This window comes from Porites lutea, chromosome 3, assembly GCF_958299795.1.
Source record: "Porites lutea chromosome 3, jaPorLute2.1, whole genome shotgun sequence".
NCBI lineage: Eukaryota > Metazoa > Cnidaria > Anthozoa > Scleractinia > Poritidae > Porites > Porites lutea.
The window spans coordinates 7,202,216-7,222,190 of record NC_133203.1 but is presented as its reverse complement, the minus strand read 5'-3'; the positions used below and the strand labels follow the sequence as shown (position 1 = coordinate 7,222,190).

Below are 19,975 nucleotides of genomic sequence, written 5' to 3'. Positions count from 1 at the left end.
ATCTGGGATCATTTTTACTCCTGAAAAAGAGTTCTTTAAACTCCTTTTTGGAGTTAAAATAACTCCCAAAAAAATAACTCCACTGTAAGGAGTTAATTAGCCCCACTAGAGGAGTTATTTTAACTCCTTGAAAATTACTGTGCACTTAACAACAGTTTACTGCCTGTTAACCGGCAGTTAAAGTTAATGAGCAGTTTACCGACACTTTACCGAAAGTTTGCCGACAGTTTACTGACAGTTTACCAACTGTTTACCATCAGTTAATACCAATCAGTTTAACATTAGTTTACCATCAGTTTACCAACAGTTTACCAACAATTTAATAATAAAAGTAATAATTTCCCTTGTTTACCCCGTTTACCCCCGGCAGTATTTATAGCACCAATGCTATTACAACCTGATTTGTTGCAAGACAGGTTTGAACGTACTGGGTAGTAAAACAAGCAACATTGCTTTTGAACTCGACGGCGACGGCGACGAGAACGGCAAAAAAGCAATACTGAATAGGTTGGATTATCAAAACAAAAAATTTGCACGTGCATCACGCTTTTTTGTACATTTCTTTGCCGTTGCTGTACGACTCCGACGTGAACATTCCTGCTAATTTGAAGTCTTTGATTTATGAGGCGGGAATTGTGGCGGGAGGGATTGAACGCAAGACAACGATTTTCTTTTACTCTTTATGAACTTGGACACGGTCCTTTGGAATTTAACCCCTGGAAAAATTCGCCACCATTTAGCAAATTGAACGAGGTAAAACAGTAGCAATGAAGTTTGGCATAGTTTTAAGTTTCATTTACGCTGTGGTCGCCGTCGTTGTTCCTTTATCTCCTTAATTAATGTACGAAAAAAATGAGATGCACGTGCAGAGTTGTTTACTCAATAAACCTTTCACTTTGAAGACGTCCTTGTTGCGGCCTTCGTCATTGTCGTTGTTGCTTACAAGTTACAAGACAGGCTGCAAACCGTAATAGCACCTGTTTTCTTCCTATTTCAGGATGAACCATTTCAAGTATTCAGTTGGCGCTCCGCTTCATGCCACAGAAGCTTTTCCAACTCAGCAAAGTCAAATACAACGATTCTTAAATGAGGTGAGAGGAAAATAATTTCTAAGCCCTCGGGTACGAAAACGAAGTCTCCAGCTCCGTAGGAGCTGCAACGGGATGGAAATGAGAACTTTCGTTGTTTTTTGTTCTCTAATTAATTGCGTTCGTATGAAGAGTTATCCTACATTCCCGGTCATAATTGTTGAAACACTTGCGAGGTTTTCCTTCCCTTCCGTTTCGATGCAAACGCGTGAAACCAATATTGAGGGAACGGGAGGGAAGCAATACGTGTATTCATGAAACGACTAAGTATATGTTGTGTTTTCCGGAAGTGTTTCAACAAATAATGACCGGGATTGTAGCTTTGTCAATGTATCATAATGTTTAAGCGACCAACAGGAAAATGAGCGTAAATCGTTAAACATGCAACACTGCATTAGTCCCCGCTTACATGGAGTAGAGTTTTCTCGGGAAGAAGGGTCACCCTTCTAGCCGAATCAACTTTAGCGAGCGTTTATATGAGGAGAAAGAAAATTCAACCCTGTTGCCCAAACTGAGAGCTGACAAAAGCGCTCGCGCATTCTCTTTAGGGAACTTTAGGATCGTCGACGGCGACTATAGCGAAAACGTCACTTTTGAACTGAACTCGCGTTTTTTCGAACTTTCTTGCGTTTATTCCAATTCGGTCAAAATGTCAAATGTAGGCGAAATTTCTTGGGGACTACACTCAAGTTTAGAAAGAGAAAGAAAAATTCGTCGTCGCTTGTTTACGTCCTCTATAAAACGTGAAGTTAGGCATTTGCACGTCGAAGTCGTGCAGTGACGGCAACGAAATGCACAACTTGAAAAAGCGTGATGCACGTGCAAAGTTGTTTTTTTGCTTAATCAATCTATTGCTTTTTTGCCGTTCTTAGGGGCTGTTTACATGGAGGGAGGAAGATCCTAGAGGGCGGATCATCCTAGCGCCATATGGTTTCTGTATTCCGTTTACATGCAAAGGGTTGTACTTGTCCTTAGCGCTAGGATCTTCCTAGGTGAGAGGTAGGAAGATCTTAGCACCATGTAAACTGCTTTCACTAGGAGGATCCTAGTACTAGGGACAAACGCAACAAAAATGGCGGCGGGTCGTTCAGTGGCTAATTACGACAATAAAGGCCGACCATCTCGTTTGGAGTAATCCACGAGCAGATTATTGTGTTAATTCAGCTGAAAGGTAGTGATTTACGCCAGTAACGAGAGCAGAAGGACCCAAATTGCATTTTTGATTTTGTCGCCCGCCATTTTTAATTCCGTCTCTAGCCTTCTCTACTTGGACAACTCACGAGCCGAAATTTCTGTATGTAAACCCAACGTAAAGTTATTCCACCTTCTAGGATCTTCCTCCCTTCATGTAAACAGCCCCTAAAGTTCCCTATAAGGACAATATTGCACGATGACGCTTACCACAACTACGAAAATCCTTCAGTTTGTCTCCTTCTTGTGCAAATGAGGGCTATTGTTTTAAAACCTCAGCGGGATGGAAAATTTGAATAAGAAAACAAAAATGAAATGAATTCTGGTAGTTGTAGTCAAATGTCGTCATCGTGAAAATGGCCTAGTAGGGACCTTAAGATCAGACGACGGCGACGGCAACAAGAACGTCATACAAGCAATAGGTTTGATAAGGAAAACAACAACTTTGCACGTGCATCACACTTTTTTGTACACTTCTTTGACGATTTTGCACGACTACGACGTGAAAATGCCTAATTTCATGTTTTATAGGGGACGTAAACAAGCAAAGACGAAATTTTCTTTCTTTCTTAACTTGGATAAGGCTCTTAGGAATTCAGCTCCAGGAGAGTTCGCGTACATTCGACAAAGAAAGCGAGATGGAGTAATCGCGATGAAGATTGAAAAACCGCGAATTCACTTTTTACGCAACGTTTTACCTGCCGTCGCCGTCCTCACATCTTAAAGTCCCTATTGTCTCGCCCTGACCGCGTTGACCCGCCCGGGCGAACCAAAGTGTTTATATGGAGAAAAACTTGCCCGAATAGGAGGGTTACTCTACCATCACAAAAGCGTGACCCGGCTAGGGTGACCCACCACATGTTACCTCACCTATCAGGGGTCCGCCACCTCCATGTAAACGGGCCTTTAGAATGCTATTTGTGACTCGCTAAGACAGCTGGCATTCACGGGCGCTACATTTTATTCAGGTTCTTGGAATATTTGTTGTTTTTCACAGGGATGGCCTGTGGTGGAATGTCCAACTTTAAACTATATTTACTACGATATACTACCAGCAGAGGAAAAAGCTAGGGTGGACGAAGTTGAACCCTTTGATGAATTTGAGGTATTTTTATGTGAATTGCTCTCATCTTTGTAGGTTTACATAGTGGTGAGTTTATATAGTTTATAGGTGCTGTGAGTATGTATGTGAGCTGCAAGTATAATGAGTGTGTCACGGAAACATGCTTCATTTCACTAATCCCGAAGTTTTTGGCAAGCGGGATCAAGCATGATACTTTGCAGCCTTCTGGCATGAATTTGGGCTGCGCAGTCTGAAATCTCACAGTTTTTAACGGGGCTGCTTGCTAGAAGCGGCTTCTCGCCCCTCCCCCCTACCCCTCCCTTGGCGGCGATGATCACATCCCGCTGCATATCTCACCTTTACCTAAGCAGTCGCAGATTCTTCCCATAACCCCTCTAAGGACACCCACTTTATACGGACACCCGTATCTAACGGACAGTTTCGTTTGTCCCGACCAAAAGCTCGTATATTTTCCCTTAAATTAACCCGCTTAATACGGACAACGGACATTTTCCTGTGTCCCGAGTCATAAACTCCCATATATCGTCAACCCCGCTTTACAGACACTGTTTATCTAAGCACTGTCTATGACTGAATATTTTATCAGTGAATACCTACAAAAACGGCGAATGATCTTTTTAATGTTTTCTCTAATACTCCCCCTACTTGGCTGAGTCACAAGCCAAAGCAATCAGTACAAAGTAAAGTCGTGCATTTCAATGCCGTGTTTCAAAAACAATACTTTAAAAAGGTAATTTTAGTTCCAGACTATGGAAATTGGCCGTCAGAGTCTTTTAAATGAACTTTTCACAGGTACAGTTAAGGAAGAAAACAACGTCTCCTCGTAAAAATGTCTCCCTTAGTCGTTATATCGATAAAATAAGTGTCTGTAATGTTTTTCCAGTTTTTCTGACAAATACGGACACTTTGCCAGGTCCCATCATTCATGTTCGTATTGTCCGGTTTCAACTTATTTTACCGTGATATGACAATACATGTTGAGTACGTTATGACTACCCTCGCCTGACTACATCGTTTTTATATCTGTCGCAGGAGTGGCACCTTATGTGTTCTCATTACATTATTTTGGTGGCCTTCAAAGGATCCTGTCAGAGTGTCAAAGATGAACTATTTCGTCAGCAAACTGGTACTAAAATAATTTTCGTTAAAGTCCCTGGAACACAGTACAGCATTATTGGCCAAATTACACCCCCCTCCAAACTCCCGAAGGGGGGAGAACACTACTTCCATAAAAATGGCAGGGTGCTCTTTCAAATACAGTCGAATCCCCCTTAACGCGACCACCCAAAACGCGAAGATTTAGAGGTCGCTCATGGGAGGTGGTCGCTTACGTGAATTGAATCACATGGGCTCTCTCTTCCGGGAAGAGGTCCTTATACCTATAAGTTTTGTTTTTCGTTTGCTCAGAGTTAGTGCAGTACATACAGCGAATTAAGAGATCAGACCATGTGTAAAGCGGTCGCTTACAAAGGATTAAAACAATGGAAAATTATCAAACTGTCACCCCCAAAAATTGTGGGGAAGATCACCTACAAAGTTTTACTAGAAGTGGTTGTCAGGAGCCCATGCTGGTGGTCGTTTATGAGAAGTTCCAACTACAGGGCTTTGATCGGGAAAATTTTGGTGTTTTGGATTTGTTGACGCTTATACTAGAGGTGGTCGCAGATGGAGTTTCGACTGTATTCGTAAACCTTCGTAAAAGGTTTTCAAATCTCTCTTTGTAGACTCGGCTCAAATTCTTTTTATTCCTTAAGAGGTACGAAAAAATCCCTATTTTTTTTACCATTATTTATTATTTATAAGTATTTTTTTTTCTGTTACGGTCCCGAAAAGATACCGCAACACATATGATGGCGGTCATTCGCTGTTACAGTGATATTGGCATCCCCGCGTTTTAGGCACCCCCATTCCCAAAACCCTAGTTATATGGGCAGCGCATCCCCGTCACATGTTACCTTAGCGATTTGGGTTAGGGTTAGAGTTAGGATTACAGGGGCCTAGGGGATGCCCATATCACTAGGGTATTGGGGATGAGGATGCCTAAAACGCGGGGATACCCATATCACTGTGACATCACCACTTTAGAACCGAGAAGGAAACTGGCCCGAGTCAACTTTCGTAAAGATTTCTGGGACGGTTACTGAGGACAGAGTAAAAAAATTGGCCAATAGCTGACGCGTTCCCAGTAACGATCCCAGAAGTCTCAGTTTCCTTCCAACAAATTGTTGCCCATAAAAGGTAGGACCGAGTCAGCTCCCCCGTCATTTTTTTAGGGGATTACCCCACGGAATTACATCGTGTATCTACTCTTGAAATGGTCTGGACACATTTAAAGTCGTTTGGCGTAAAAACGGGACGCATAAAAGTAGCTGACAACATGGAAAGAAAAAAACAGATTTTTTGAAAAATAACAAAACGCTGACTCTTCCATGTTATTTCTGGACGAGTTGGGCGTAAATGCGTCCCAGTTTATGACGTTTAACGTCTAAGACGTTAAAGTCGTCTGCTGATAGCGTCTGAACGACGTACTGAACGGATGACTTTCAAGTCGTCAGACATTCAATGCGTCTGTCTTATTTACCGTTTTTACACTAGACGTCAAAGTCGTACTGAGTCGTTAAACATCTCTAGCATAAAAACGGCCATTGTGACATCAGCTGAGAATTTTCTTCGCTTGCAATGACAAAATGCATCCTTCCTGCTTCTTTTTGTAGCTTTCCCCTTAACGTATCGTTCTTTTCCTTTAAGTGTTCTTTGTAGTCTTCCTTCTTTCCAAATGTGAAAAAATAAAAGATATGAGTTGTAATTTGTACATATGAACGCATTTGATCATCCCCATGCAAATTTTCGAGGTATAAGTTTTAATCTATTGCAATTGTGGTATGTGCGGTGGTTGTATATGTTGTGGTTCAGTTTTATAGTCCTTGGTTTAAATTTTATTTTCTTTTGTTTTTGGTTATGGTAAGATATGATAATGAGTTTGAAACAAAAGAACACAACACTTAAACCAAGGATAAAATTGAACCACAACATATATAAACATGTGTATTTTAATACTGTATAAAATGTGTATATTTATGTAACAAGTCTGGCTTGCTACGATTAGCTTTTTTTATTTGTTAGCCTGTCTAACGCTACCTTGAAAAAGTAAAGTGTTAATAATGGTTAAAGGTTAGCCAATCAATTTTGGTATAAATTGTAATTCTTTGTTGTTGTTGTTGTTTTTTTTGTTGTTGTTGTTTTTTCTACAAAAGAATTGCCTGGACAGTCAAGTATTATTGAGGAGGAACAATGGAACTTTCGCCCTGTTGATGTTTCTCCATCTTGTGACGGTCTTAAAAGGTAATAGTTCATTTACTTTTCCATGTTTGTTTTATGCATGTAATTTTACGTAACAAATTTCATGGGAGCACGAAAACATTTTCCAACCTAGAGTGCCGGCTATTTAATAAATGTATTGTAACGGTAGCAACAGCAAACTTTAGTGGTAACAGTGAAACTTAAAGGGAAGGCACGCAGCGAGTTTAAATCGTTTAAGCGCAAGTAAAGTTACAGCTCGTATCTAGAATGGGGAAAGTACAACTGATTCAAATGTCGTAAATGGTAGCCACTGGCTAAGCGGAAGCGAAGCGTGACAAGATTTGTGGCGGCGGCTGCAATGCAAACGGGGAAAATTTTGCATTTGCTGCCATGCGCGGGAAAACCTATTGCAGCTGCAATAAAAGCGCCGAAAGTCATGCAGCTGCTGCCATACGCGCGAAAACCTGTGGCAGTTGCAATTTGAGGTTGCAATACAAGTGCGGGAAATTATGCAACTGCTGTCATAAGTAGGAAAACTGCGGCGGCTATAATACAAGTGCAGGAAGTCATGCAGCTGCTGCCATGCTCGGGAAAATCCGTAGCAGTTGCAATTTAAGGTTGCAATACAAGTGCGGGAAATTATGCAACTGCTGTCATAAGTGGGAAAACCTACGGCAGCTGCAATACAAGCGCAGGAAGTCATGCAGCTGCTGCCATGCGCGGGAAAACCTGTGGCAGTTGCAATTTAGGGTTGCAATACAAGTGCGGGAAATTATGCAACTGCTGTCATAAGTGGGAAAACCTGCGGCGGCTGTAATACAAAGTATGCAAGCGCGGGAACTTATGCAACCACTTCCCTGCGCGGGAAAACCTTTGGTCGCTGCGTTACAATAAATTATGTAACTGCTGCCATAAGCGGGAAAACCTGCTGCGGCTGTAATACAAGGGAGAGAAATTGTGCAACTACTGCCATGCGCGGCAAAACCTCTGGTGGCTGCAATACAGGCGCGGGAATTTATGCTATGGAACTGCTGCCATGCGCGGAAAAACCTTTTGGCGGTGACAAGTTAAGGTTGCAAAACAAGTGCGGCGAATTATGCAAGTGCTGTCATGCGCGGGAAAACCTGCGGCGGCTACAATACAAGCGTGGTAAATTATGCAACTGCTGCCGTGCGTGTCAAAGCCTGTGGTGGCTGCAGTACAAGTGCAGGAAATTATGCAACTGGTGCCATGCGCGGCAAAAACTGTGACGGTTGCAAACGCGGGAGTACCCAGCTGATGCTAAGCGCGGGAATACACGCAAACTGCCGATGCAAACATACGGTCTGTTTCAGGAGTGGGAAGCGCGCTCTTGCCTTGACATGTTCGCTCAGAACTGTTGGACCTTGGAGGGTGTGTCATGGACATTTGAAACCATTCTTTTAACGACAAGCTCAACCGTAATCTTTGAAAGTGTGACTGTGTCTACACTATGCCGGTTGGCTGTTAGTATGAACAGCAACGGCACAGAACTGCAACAAGTTGTTCACACACGACAGGGTCTGGTAAGCTAATTCCCATTCCTCGCTCCTGAATATTTACTTCTCCCTCAGTGGGTTCCATCATTCACCATTTTATTTTTGTTTTCTTTCTTTATTTTTTCTATCACTCTTCCTGTCGTGAGGATCAGTGTTAAAATTTGGCATTAAAGATTGTACTGATCCAAGTCTACTAAAGATCCAGCTGACTCTCACTGGTTTGTTGTTGTGATTTTTTCCTTTAGAAGTGCTTATGGGTTCCATCCAGCCCTCTTTCTTACCTGTCCAAGGTGTGGCACAGAACCTATCCGATATGAAAAGCGCCACTTACGAGATCGGCGCGGCGCGGCGTAGCCCAGCTTCGCTCCGTTCCAGAAGTCGCGCCGAAATCACCGTTCTTATGTGTCAACTTCAATCTTTACACAACAAAGCTGCAAAAATAATTTTAGATTTGCCTATTGGATCATCTGCTAGTGAGGCCCTGAATAAACTGAATTGGAAAACTCTCGCAAAACGTAGAGCCGAGCATAGGGCAACTTTTATTTATAAATGTTTAAATAACTTATTTTCACATCGTTTTAATATTGAATTCAATAAGGATAAACATGATTATAATACTAGATGTAAAAACAATATCCGTAAGAGTGGTGCATCTAATAGGAACTGGGGCCATTGGACCTCGACAAACTTTGCCTCAAACGATTGGAATAAATTAGACCTTTCAATCAGACAAAGCCCATCATTAGCTAGTTTTAAAAGAGTGTTAAGAAATGTAAATAGTTTTTAGTTTAATTTTTATATATTCATATATTAGTCTTTATTTTTCCTTTTTGTTCTTTTTTAATTTTTGAGGACTCTTTTGTAAATCACTTATCAGTGAAATTGATATCCTCAATAAAGATTATTATTATTATTATTATTATTATTATTATTATTATTATTATTATTATTATTATTATTATTATTATTATTGTCAACAGAAGCCCTATCCCGTATGATTTTCGTGTAGGCGCAAAAGTATTGACCACTACAGAAAATACCATAACATACCATAATCCTCTTTGTTTGTCACCCCAAAAATTTACATAAGCATAGTCTTCAGTTTCTCTTGGGAGTTAAAGTGGCCCCAAGAGAAACTGAAAACAATGCTTATGCAAAATTTAGGGGTGACAAACAAAGAGCATTACGGTATGTTATGGTATTTTCTGGAGCGGTCAATAATGTGAACATAGCCTTAGGCGCCTCTCCTTTTGGTAACCAGGTTTGGTCACACAGCCACTCCCAAATCTGATGGTAGCATTGTACTTACTGGCGGATTTGGTCTTGAAAATGGGAAACACATGCGGCTTAATGGTGTCCATTTACTGCATACTGTTCAAGGTATTGTTTGCTGTAAAAATTGGCAGAAAAAGAAACGCCCAGTGATGGATATGCCTTAATAAAAATTCTCTAATTATCTTACAATCTTGTGTCGTAGGAGGGTGGCATTGTACAGAAGTGACAGCTGCCTCGGAAAATGACTTACTTGGTAAGAGAAAAGATAATGTAATAGTTCCTTGTTTTTAGCATGCGTTAAGCTACAGAATAGCTCAAAAATCAAAAATAGAAGTGTAGGATGCTTAAAAATCTTCCAGATGGTTAAAAAAAAAAAGGAGAAAAAACTTGGCAGTCCAAAAAAAATTGGTCGATTCGTCGTCCTGTTTGTCGTCAGTGTCTTGTGAACCAGAGTTTAGCTCAAATAAACAAAAAACGCTTTTTTGTGTGCTTGAAGAATGAACCAAGGCTTATATGCTTAGTAAAGTTATTACCTTACTTGCGTAAAGAAACAAAAGTTCCTAATTTTGCGATACTTACTGCTTGGTTACACAAGACGTTTAACGCATAAAATTTCTTTAACTTTATTAAACTGTCCCAACTGAACCTGATTATGATGGTGATGGTGATAGTGTTGATGATGATGATGATAGTGGGGATAACGTTGATGACTGTGGACTATATGTAACCAACATTTACCTCTTAATTTCAGGTGGTCGAATCTTTCACACAGCAACAGCATTAAGCAGCAGTGACATTTTAATATACGGCGGTAGAACGTCGCCAGCAAAGCCTTGTGCACAAACTCTTCTTTTGTCACTAACAAATAATACTGAGTCAATATCTTCAAATTATTCATGCGGCGCTTCCCAAAGCGGCCGTTCGGAGAGTGAGTATGAAGGCGATAACGATTTTCAAAGCTCTCTCATCCCAAATCCGTGTTACAAACAGACTGTTTTAAACTGCGGTGGAGATATTCCAGAACCAAGATGGCGTCATAGTGCTACCCATGTCTTCCTTCCTGATGGTATGCTAAATTTTTCTAGTCTTGACGCATTTAGTTTCTGTAAACCGTTAGTAGTGCTTTGCAAATAGAAAGATTAAGCATCGCGTTTACGTCAAACGGCAAATAAGAAGTTTTCAAAATGAGAAACGAGCAGATAAAAGCAGCTTTAAACGATTCTTATGGATAGAATTAGCGTGAATCTACCGATTTTCGTGCAGTTATAATGAACAGTAAACGACAAGTAAAGTGGAAACTTGGTCAGGTGCTACAAATTCACGTTTGCCGTTTGCCGTAAACGCGATGCTTAATCTCTGTATTGTTGGCTGGGCGAGCATATTATCAGCAGGCCAGCAAGTGACTGAGTGAGCCTGGGATCAGTTCCTTCTCTCTGTTTGTACGCTTACGTCGCACCTTGACCCTTTGCCATCTCGGACAACTAAAAAGCGGCTTCTCTCAGTCATACAGTCCTGCGAGAAATGGTCATTTCATCCTTTTTCAGACCGGGAGGACATCAAAGCACTCGTCTGCATGCAGGCCATAAATTTGAATAAAAACTCTCCGAGTCTTCCCCGAAAAATAACCCTTCCATCCATTCAATGTGATAAGAGTCTATTTTCTCCTTAGAATATCACGGTTTGATTAAACATAGAAGTTTTTTAACTAAGGAAATGCTTGCCAAGTAGAAAATGCTTACCAAGTAGAAAAACTATAAAGTCTTTAAAAACCCTGGGAAGTGTATAAAGAGTAATGCGATAAATGTTCGTGTTGTGATAAAATGTAGTATGTTTCTAATTCACACTTATTATTTCACACTGTTGTTTTGGTTCTCACAGGTAGCGAAAATTTGCTCGTGTTTGGCGGTCGCACTCCTTCTTGCCTCGCTCTTGGAGACTGTTATTTACTCAATCTTAAAACGCGAATGTGGAGAAAGGTAACCACTTCTAAGAAGTTGTTTTCTTCGTTCGGTGTTAGACACACCAAGCTTAAACTCCCAAGAAAGGTTCCTGCGCAAAAAGGGTATGGAAAATCGCGCTAGTTGTTTGTTGTGTACCATTTACAAAAAAGTTTCCCGAAAATCTGGTTGGAAAGTTAATGGAACACCAGAAAATTCCACCAGAAAATTTCCCGGAGCAACGGCACATCTGAAAAGGTAGTTTTGTTTTTTCCGAACCAAATGATCCAAACGGAAATTCGTGTTCCATTTCTTCAAAGTCATCTTTTATAACAGTTTGAGGCTTTCGCGGCCGTTTTTCGGTTAAAGGAACTGATTTTTGCAAATGAAAAACACGATTCCGGAATGAAATTTACCTGTCCTGAATTTTGCGTACCATTTGCTTAAACTGTGAACCGTCCGGTTTGCCCATGTAAATAGTAAACAACTATAATAAGTCGCTTCTTTCAGGAAGCACCATTTTTTAGTTACCAGGACAACAAATACAAGCCTGGGATTTCGTGAAAAGCGAATAGAATTTAGTGGACTGGCATCGACCTAAAGGCATGCTCATTTATTCAACTCTACTACAATTTATTGTTTATTATAAAACGCAAACTGTCAAAATTTAAACACAATGCACTTGCACTTTTCGATGCGATCCGTTTTACATATACTCTGAGGTGTTTGTAGTTAATCTCTAGTTACCGTTGCTTTGCTCTGTCATTAATTATTGCTGTTTTTATAGTTGCTTCTCAGTGGAGACACTGCTTCACCGCGTCATTCCCACTCCGCATGCACGTGGAACAACGATGTAATACTATTGGGAGGCCTGGACGCTAGTCTTCACGCCCTCGCCACACTTCAAATCATAGACACTCAGGTATAATTTCCTGTTTCAGACGTTGTTCATTTTAATACAGACTCTACACCTGTTTGTGCAAATATGTAATACAGCAAACACAATTACAAATTTGCAGATAAGGAGAACGACAAGATAGGAAAAAACTAATGCAGTATAACAGGTGGAGAGCTATGTTCTGTTAAGAAAACCAGCGGGAGTGTATTATCAGGTTTAAAAACTCGAGGCGAAGCCGAGAGTTTTTACACCTGATAATAGACGAGTTTTTTTGAACGGCTTCAAAATCTCTGATAAAGATCAACCCATTCTTACTCTAATATTTAGATTTGGGGTTATGTTGGTCTAAAAAATCGACGTAAAGTTTAGCCGTGTCTTTATCAGATATAAAGACACTCATTAAACATTAATTTCTTTTGTTTTTTCTACATGAATTATTAATGACTTTTTGAAATACTTTTAACAACTGAGCACAATATTTACAGTTGAATCTCTCCACAACGGCTCCCTTGGGGACAGAAGAAAGTGGTCATTATAGAAAAATGGCCTTGGTGGTGGCGGTGTAATATGACACTCCCCGTCCCCCCTCCCTTTTTTTTCTTTTTTTTTTTTTCGGGTAAGGTGACTCTTCGCTGCGAAATTCGCCGAACTTTGACATTTTCAGGGAACTGGAATAAGCACGACAAAGTTTGAAAAAACACAAATTCATTTTAAGGGTGACGTTTTTGCTGCGGTCGCCGCCGTCGATGCTAAAGCTCCCTTTTGGCAGTTGGGAACGCACTTTAGTGCCGTTACCGTTGCAAAGAGGTTTAAACAAGAGTCAGTGTATAGATTGTCCGCAAAAGTGGCCGTTCTAGAGAGGTGGCCCTTAATGGTGTTCCGACTGTATTTCTAAATTAATACTGAGAAAAGTAAAACTTTTGGAGAGCAAATTTGAACTGGTTTCTAGGAGGTTTTTGTTGGATTATTTACCAACTTGTCCTGGGCATCAAGCCATCTCATCCTCACGCCTGATTACTAACAAAATGATATATGCTTTGCTTTCAGGTAAACCCCATGACTCTACGGACACTTAACGTTCAGCCTGCTTTATTACCAAGGTATCGTCCCACGAAAACTTTAATTCGTGATTATTATGAATCTTGTTGCGGGCGACAAGAGGAGCCCGCAATACTAATATCCAGACCCACTTTGTTCAAACGCTGGTACTCATAATCTGATTACGCGTGGTTTGACCACCTATCACGTGAAACTTACGCAAAGCACAGCGTTCGGGCAAAAGTGTTTTGACCGATCGTTGTCGCCCGCACTCCGTAACCTTCGGTTATTTGTAGTAGCTTTGTAGTAGCTAGCACGCATGAATTTGTTTTTATCATTTCGTCAGAGCGAATCTAGCATAGTTTGCGATGAATCTGTACGTAGCTCTATGGTGAATTATCTGCAATAGTTAGATTGCTCGATCGGCTTTTTGGCGGCGTTATTAAAACAGTGAACACCCGCGAACAAGAACCTAGTGGATTAAGAACTTCCTGACAGAAGATTATTATGCACCTTTTTCCATTGTATTTTTTTTTTTCAGATACTCTCACACAGCTCATGTTGTTAATGACCATCTTGTACTCGTGGGTGGAGTCTCCCCAAACTCTGCTCACACCCCTGGGGTAGTTCTTCTTAATCTCAAGTCTCTTACTTGGAAATCATTTTCCCTTCCGGTAAGTGCTTTTCTGTTATCACAATATTCTACTATTCTAGCTAAAGTCGTGCACGATTTCACAACGAGACTTAGGCCTGTTTACATGGAGGTGGGGGACCCCAGATAGGTGAGGTAACATGCGGCGGGTCACCCCACCTATTATGTAAACGTGATCAAATTAGAATGAGAGATTCTATGGACAGGCAGGTTACCCCACCTAAGCAGGTTACATCACCTACCTGGGGTCCACCACCTCCATGTAAACAGGCCCTTAGATAACTGGAGCCGGCACATACAATAACACAGGATATAGGGTCTGGAACCGGAGGGTGGTCCTGATCCCGCTTTCCCGCTTTCCCGCTCCTTTTTCACTACAATCCCGCATCCCGAACTGCAGTCATCTCTATCCCGGATACAGGTAGTTTCTTGGGGTTATCGGACGTTTCGATACAAAGCTCTTACGATCCCAGTCATTTCGATACAAGTTTATTCATTCTAGGTGTACATAGTTCCACGTTCTTGGCTTAAAGAACGACGATATTCACCCAAAATTTCACTGCTTGAGTTTGTATCGAAACGACTTGTACCGAAACGACTTTGCATCGAAACGACCAGTAGTTTCTTGGTGTTGCGGAAGGATGCAATCACCAAATGACGTAATTCAATAGCTTGAAAAGACACTGAACAATGTACACACCATACCACCACACCATTTTCTTTCCCATAACCGCATCCCTTGCCGAGATTTTGGCTTCCTGTGGAGCGGTCAAAACCCATTTTCCGTCAACAAATTTTGCGTTTTGCCGAATCCTACACAATATTTAGGTCAATTCCTGGATCCCAGGAAAACACAGCTTAGCTACTAAACTGTGTCCCAGCCAAATGTCATTTGAAAACTACCGAAGTAGTATTTTTGTTTATTATTCTTTCTTTTAATTTTTGTCAAGACCTGTACAGCCCCTCAAAATCCCCTGATGCTTCACAATCACCAAAGTGTCATCTGGGAAGATTCGCAAGGTATTGTGGTACTCGGTGGAGGAGGAAACTGTTTTTCATTTGGAACTCATTTAAATGACTTTCCTGTTTTGATAGATCTTCCGCTTCCTTGACAATTTAATCAATAAAATACAAGGCGTCCTGAGGTTATTTCCAGCCGTGGTTCTTAGAGCAAAGTACGAGTTGATTACAGTCGGGAGTCTATTCCTCCTCTAACATTCCATTATCGTTAAGTGACTGGTGCATCTGTGCCAATTACGAGAACATTTCCTTTGAGTAATCCCTTTAAATACCTCGAAACAAAACTAACGAAATCTTGACTTTACGATTCTGGAACTGGAAGGTGGTATCCATGTTCGAGACAATTTCTAAAACGCAGTATAATTATTTTGATGAACGTGCACTTCATAAAAAGAGGTATAATACTTCAAACCCGCAAAAGCCTCATAACTGAAGTACGGGGTAGAACAGGGGTTGCTTATCATTTACACAAACCACCCGGGTGGAAATCTTCTACATAAAAAGGGGTATAATACTTCAAACCTGCAAAAGCGTCATAACTGAAGTACGGGGTAGAACCGGGGGGTGCTCAGCATTTACACAAACCACCCGGGTGGAAACCTTCGACATAAAAAGGGGTATAATGCTTCAAACCCGCAAAAGCCTCATAACTAGAGTACGGGGTAGAACCGGGGTTGCTTATCATTTACACAAACCACCCGGGTGGAAATCTTTTGCACAAAAAGGGGTATAATGCTTCAAACCCGCAAAAGCCTCATAACTGAAGTACGGGGTAGAACCGGGGGTGCTCACCATTTACACAAACCACCCGGGTGGAAATCTTGTGCGTAAAAAGGGGTATAATGCTTCAAACCCGCAAAAGCCTCATAACTGAAGTACGGGGTAGAACCGGGGGTGCTCACCATTTACACAAACCACCCGGGTGGAAATCTTGTGCGTAAAAAGGGGTATAATGCTTCAAACCCGCAAAAGTCTCATAACTGAAGTACGGGGTAGAACCGGGGGTGCTCACCATTTACACAAACCACCCGGGTGGAAATCTTGTGCATACAAAGGGGTATAATGCTTCAAACCCGCAAAAGCCTCATAACTGAAGTACGGGGTAGAACCGGGGATGCTCACCATTTACACAAACCACCCGGGTGGAAATCATGTGCGTAAAAAGGGGTACAATACTTCAAACCCGCAAAAGCCTCATAACTAGAGTACGGGGTAGAACCGGGGTTGCTTATCATTTACACAAACCACCCGGGTGGAAATCTTGTGCATACAAAGGGGTATAATGCTTCAAACCCGCAAAAGCCTCATAACTGAAGTACGGGGTAGAACCGGGGGTGCTCACCATTTACACAAACCACCCGGGTGGAAATCTTGTGCGTAAAAAGGGGTATAATGCTTCAAACCCGCAAAAGCCTCATAACTGAAGTACGGGGTAGAACCGGGGGTGCTCACCATTTACACAAACCACCCGGGTGGAAATCTTGTGCGTAAAAAGGGGTATAATGCTTCAAACCCGCAAAAGCCTCATAACTGAAGTACGGGGTAGAACCGGGGGTGCTCACCATTTACACAAACCACCCGGGTGGAAATCTTGTGCATACAAAGGGGTATAATGCTTCAAACCCGCAAAAGCCTCATAACTGAAGTACGGGGTAGAACCGGGGATGCTCACCATTTACACAAACCACCCGGGTGGAAATCATGTGCGTAAAAAGGGGTACAATACTTCAAACCCGCAAAAGCCTCATAACTGAAGTAGGGGCTCGGAACAGGGGGTGCTTCACCATTTACACAAACCACCCGGGTGGAAATCGTGTGCATAAAAGTAAAACTACAAAATTTGACGAGATGAGAGAACGAGCCGCTACAACGTATATCCAAGTCAGCTGAACAGACTGAAAAGCGTAAATAATTGCATCGCTGCAAATCACAGCCCATATTTTCTGAAGCTTCCAAAACGGAGTAGGCGAGCCATTTGATTTTCGAACCGAAATTTCTGATTTCCCCCTTGAAATGGTAAGTGTTCAAGGTTTTAACAATTGGCCCCTGTAATCTTTCCAAAATTGGGACCAAGTGACAGCAGAGGCCTGTGAGACACACGGCCAATCCCGAGCGACAGTATTTGCGTTTTGGCGGACGAACAACTTTTCATTTAAAATGGACCACTCTGCTAAGTAAAAAAAAAATATGTATTTACTTTAAATTAACACAAACTCAAAGTGCTTGTTACATTTTTTTATTCTGAAATTATTACAACTCGTATAACTTCTGAGTTTGTTATTTTAGAGGTACATAATCTCTTGAGTAAAACGCTACTTATGCCTTAGGATTAAAGGATAACTGCTGAAACTTTCCACGAAACTCCTCTTACTTGCGGTGACTCCCCAAAACTTGTATGTCATTAACTTTAACTTGTTCTAGATTCATACAAGGTCTACGTGTTTATTGCATTTAAGCGGCTTAATTTAGTTAGGAGACACGCTTTGCACATGATCAAAACCTGCACGACCAATTGCACTTCCAGTTCCCTTTGAGGTCGAAGTCGCAACCGCAGTCGCAATCACCGCCACACCAGCTTGGGCAGAAACCGGGGCAAGCCTTCCGCTTCTCTCGGCTAGCAACTGCTGGAGCTCCTAAAAAAAAGAAAACTATTAGTCAGGCAAAAAAAGCCTGCTTCGAGACGACTGACGGATTGTCAGAGAAGGGATGCACTGAACGTTGGAGAAAGGGAGGGATTAATAATACTGACACGGTTCCAGATATTGTCAAAGGGGTAAGTTTTTCCCCTTTTTAGGCTTTTAATACGTCCTGGTAGCAAACTGTCTGTTAGAAGTGCGATTAATTTTTCTCAAACATCAGGAAACCACTACGGTATATAAAGCGACTTTGTTCCTATTTAACGATAGCATGATTAGCTTACACACTAAGATTTCACTAGCCTGCAGAGGCGACCCTCGTGTTTTGCTGCCACCTTTGAGACGCATAAAATAGTGTCACTCTCTTCTTAGGTTTTTTTTTTCTGGCGGCACCCCAGCTCTAGAATGGCTTGGGTAAATTACATAGTGAACGAGTTAAAAGGGGCATCAAATGGTTGAGGGATGTCCACCCTCTCGATTGCACTTTCCCACTCTGTCGCCAATACTTCCTGCTTTCAAAATCAAAGATGGCGACTTGACCCAGGAAATACAGACTTAGAATGCGAGCAGGCTTAGATGTACGATTTCGAGGAAAGTTTTAGCGCGAGAGGAAAAGAACACAAGTGAGCCCACACGCAGGTTAATACTAACGGCACTCTCTCACCCGTAGGCTAGCCAAGCGCTGTCTAATCAGAATGGCACTTTTATTGCTTAATCTCGCCATCATTTACTTTTTGCGAAGTGCATACCCCCAAACTTCGTTCAATTCCTGTTCTAAATAATTGCTGTTCAGCGAATCAAATCATACCTTCACTTGGTAGGGCAACCATTGTCATAGCGACAGCCACAAGCAGCAGAATAACAAGACGATTCATGACGAGCTGAAGGGCAAGAATATTTTAGTTTTGTCTTTCAGTTACTAGACACTCTGATTGGTCAATTAAGGGGTTTCATGTTCTATCGTTTGGCCCACTAGATTGAAACCACCTTGTTACTATCCTCAGTGTCTGAATCTGTACTGTAAATTGGAAACGCGGTGCCATAAAGTTTTGGATCTACTTAAAAATTCAACGGAAGCTTTCATATCTTGTATCACTGGTAGTTGAAACAAAGGCTCGGTGCAGACGAGAAACATCAAGTTACCCGAAATTTGTTACTAATTCGAACTCAGGCCCATTCAGAGTAGCTTTTTTAGATTTATATGCCTATACGAACTAGCACGCTCATTGCTATCTACTTCAAGGAACAAAGGGCGAAACTTACAACTTTTTTAAACCACTTACAACGCTATGATGCAGGTTTGAGCCTTTTCTGTGTTTTACCTTCGTGGTACTGCGAGTGTCGGATTTTAGTTAAACTCGATTGTCTGACTGAACTTCGGCGGCAACATGCGCACGGTTCTTTCCGTACTGAACTACATCCGTGTACAAACCTATTTTAACTTTTCTAGGTCGGAAACAGAATCACTTTTTTCAAAAGAAAGCAAAATTATTGATTAGATTCTGATCTTTTTGCTTCTCAACTGTAAAGAAGGAGCACAGTAGGAGGCACTGCCAACTGGGAAAATCTACTTTTGGCACGTTTCAGGGATAAGAAAGTGTGGGACTTTCACAAATTGTGGTTCATAAAATTACCAAAAAAGGGGCACTACTGTTAGAAGAATACAAATTTTTTGGCACATTTCCAGACATTTAGGGTGCATGGATCCCCCGTGTATGATTTTGCTACGGGTTGGGTCCATTCATGAACGACCTCCTTTTGTTCACAAGCAAAGCAAATATTTTCGAAAAAAGTGGAAAGCGGTGTGGAAGAACTAAGGTTTTGAAGAAGATTTTGGAAAATTATGCGTATTCTAAAAACATCTTACGGGCTACGCTACTGCACTATCTTGCTATATCCAGCCGGAAGTCCTAGCTGTCTAACAGCTGCAACTAGGAAAGGTAAAGTTAACAACCAAATAGATGTACTTACTATAATGCAGTTGAATAACTTCTCAGTTCTTCACACCAAAAGACTCTGAAGTCGAAATTGAAACAAGTTACTCGCTTGCAGTCAATTTTATAACAAGCTTTTACTTCCTTGATATCGATCTACTACCGCGATACTTGTTTTTCTTTCTTACCTAAAATTAAACAACAAACCATGTTACGTGTTTCAGCAAAGCGTATGTTAGCATTATTTCCGCCGCCAGAACGAGGTGCGGAGCTGAAACCAGTTTTTTAATCCATCGGCACGGGAAAGTGCCAAGTCAAGTTTGCCTCGGTTTAACTTGAATTCAAAGATAGATTTAGGAAAGGTTTTGACTGAAAAAAGCCGAACTGAAAAGCATTCCGACTCCC

General features: G+C 41.4%; 1 protein-coding gene and 1 long non-coding RNA gene across 2 annotated transcripts in view; one reads left to right on the top strand and one right to left on the bottom strand.

Annotated features, from left to right (window-relative positions):
• Window positions 1–15,185, top strand: part of LOC140930323 (tRNA wybutosine-synthesizing protein 4-like) — a 22,077-nt gene extending 6,892 nt beyond the window's left edge. The window contains exons 9-20 of the mRNA XM_073380008.1: window positions 998–1,091; window positions 3,277–3,384; window positions 4,396–4,489; window positions 6,618–6,705; window positions 9,442–9,560; window positions 9,658–9,708; window positions 10,207–10,521; window positions 11,334–11,431; window positions 12,180–12,314; window positions 13,338–13,390; window positions 13,870–14,002; window positions 14,931–15,185. Of these exons, the coding sequence (XP_073236109.1) occupies window positions 998–1,091; window positions 3,277–3,384; window positions 4,396–4,489; window positions 6,618–6,705; window positions 9,442–9,560; window positions 9,658–9,708; window positions 10,207–10,521; window positions 11,334–11,431; window positions 12,180–12,314; window positions 13,338–13,390; window positions 13,870–14,002; window positions 14,931–15,092 (1,450 nt within the window). The 3' untranslated portion in view covers window positions 15,093–15,185. The remainder of the gene's footprint in view (window positions 1–997; window positions 1,092–3,276; window positions 3,385–4,395; window positions 4,490–6,617; window positions 6,706–9,441; window positions 9,561–9,657; window positions 9,709–10,206; window positions 10,522–11,333; window positions 11,432–12,179; window positions 12,315–13,337; window positions 13,391–13,869; window positions 14,003–14,930) is intronic.
• A 1,759-nt stretch (window positions 15,186–16,944) lies between these two features.
• LOC140929712 (uncharacterized) lies at window positions 16,945–19,723 on the bottom strand. The gene is made up of 3 exons (XR_012164775.1): window positions 19,608–19,723; window positions 18,445–18,517; window positions 16,945–17,633 (listed from the first exon to the last, which is right to left on the bottom strand). It is a non-coding gene; the product is annotated as an uncharacterized lncRNA (long non-coding RNA).
• Window positions 19,724–19,975: the final 252 nt, after the last annotated feature.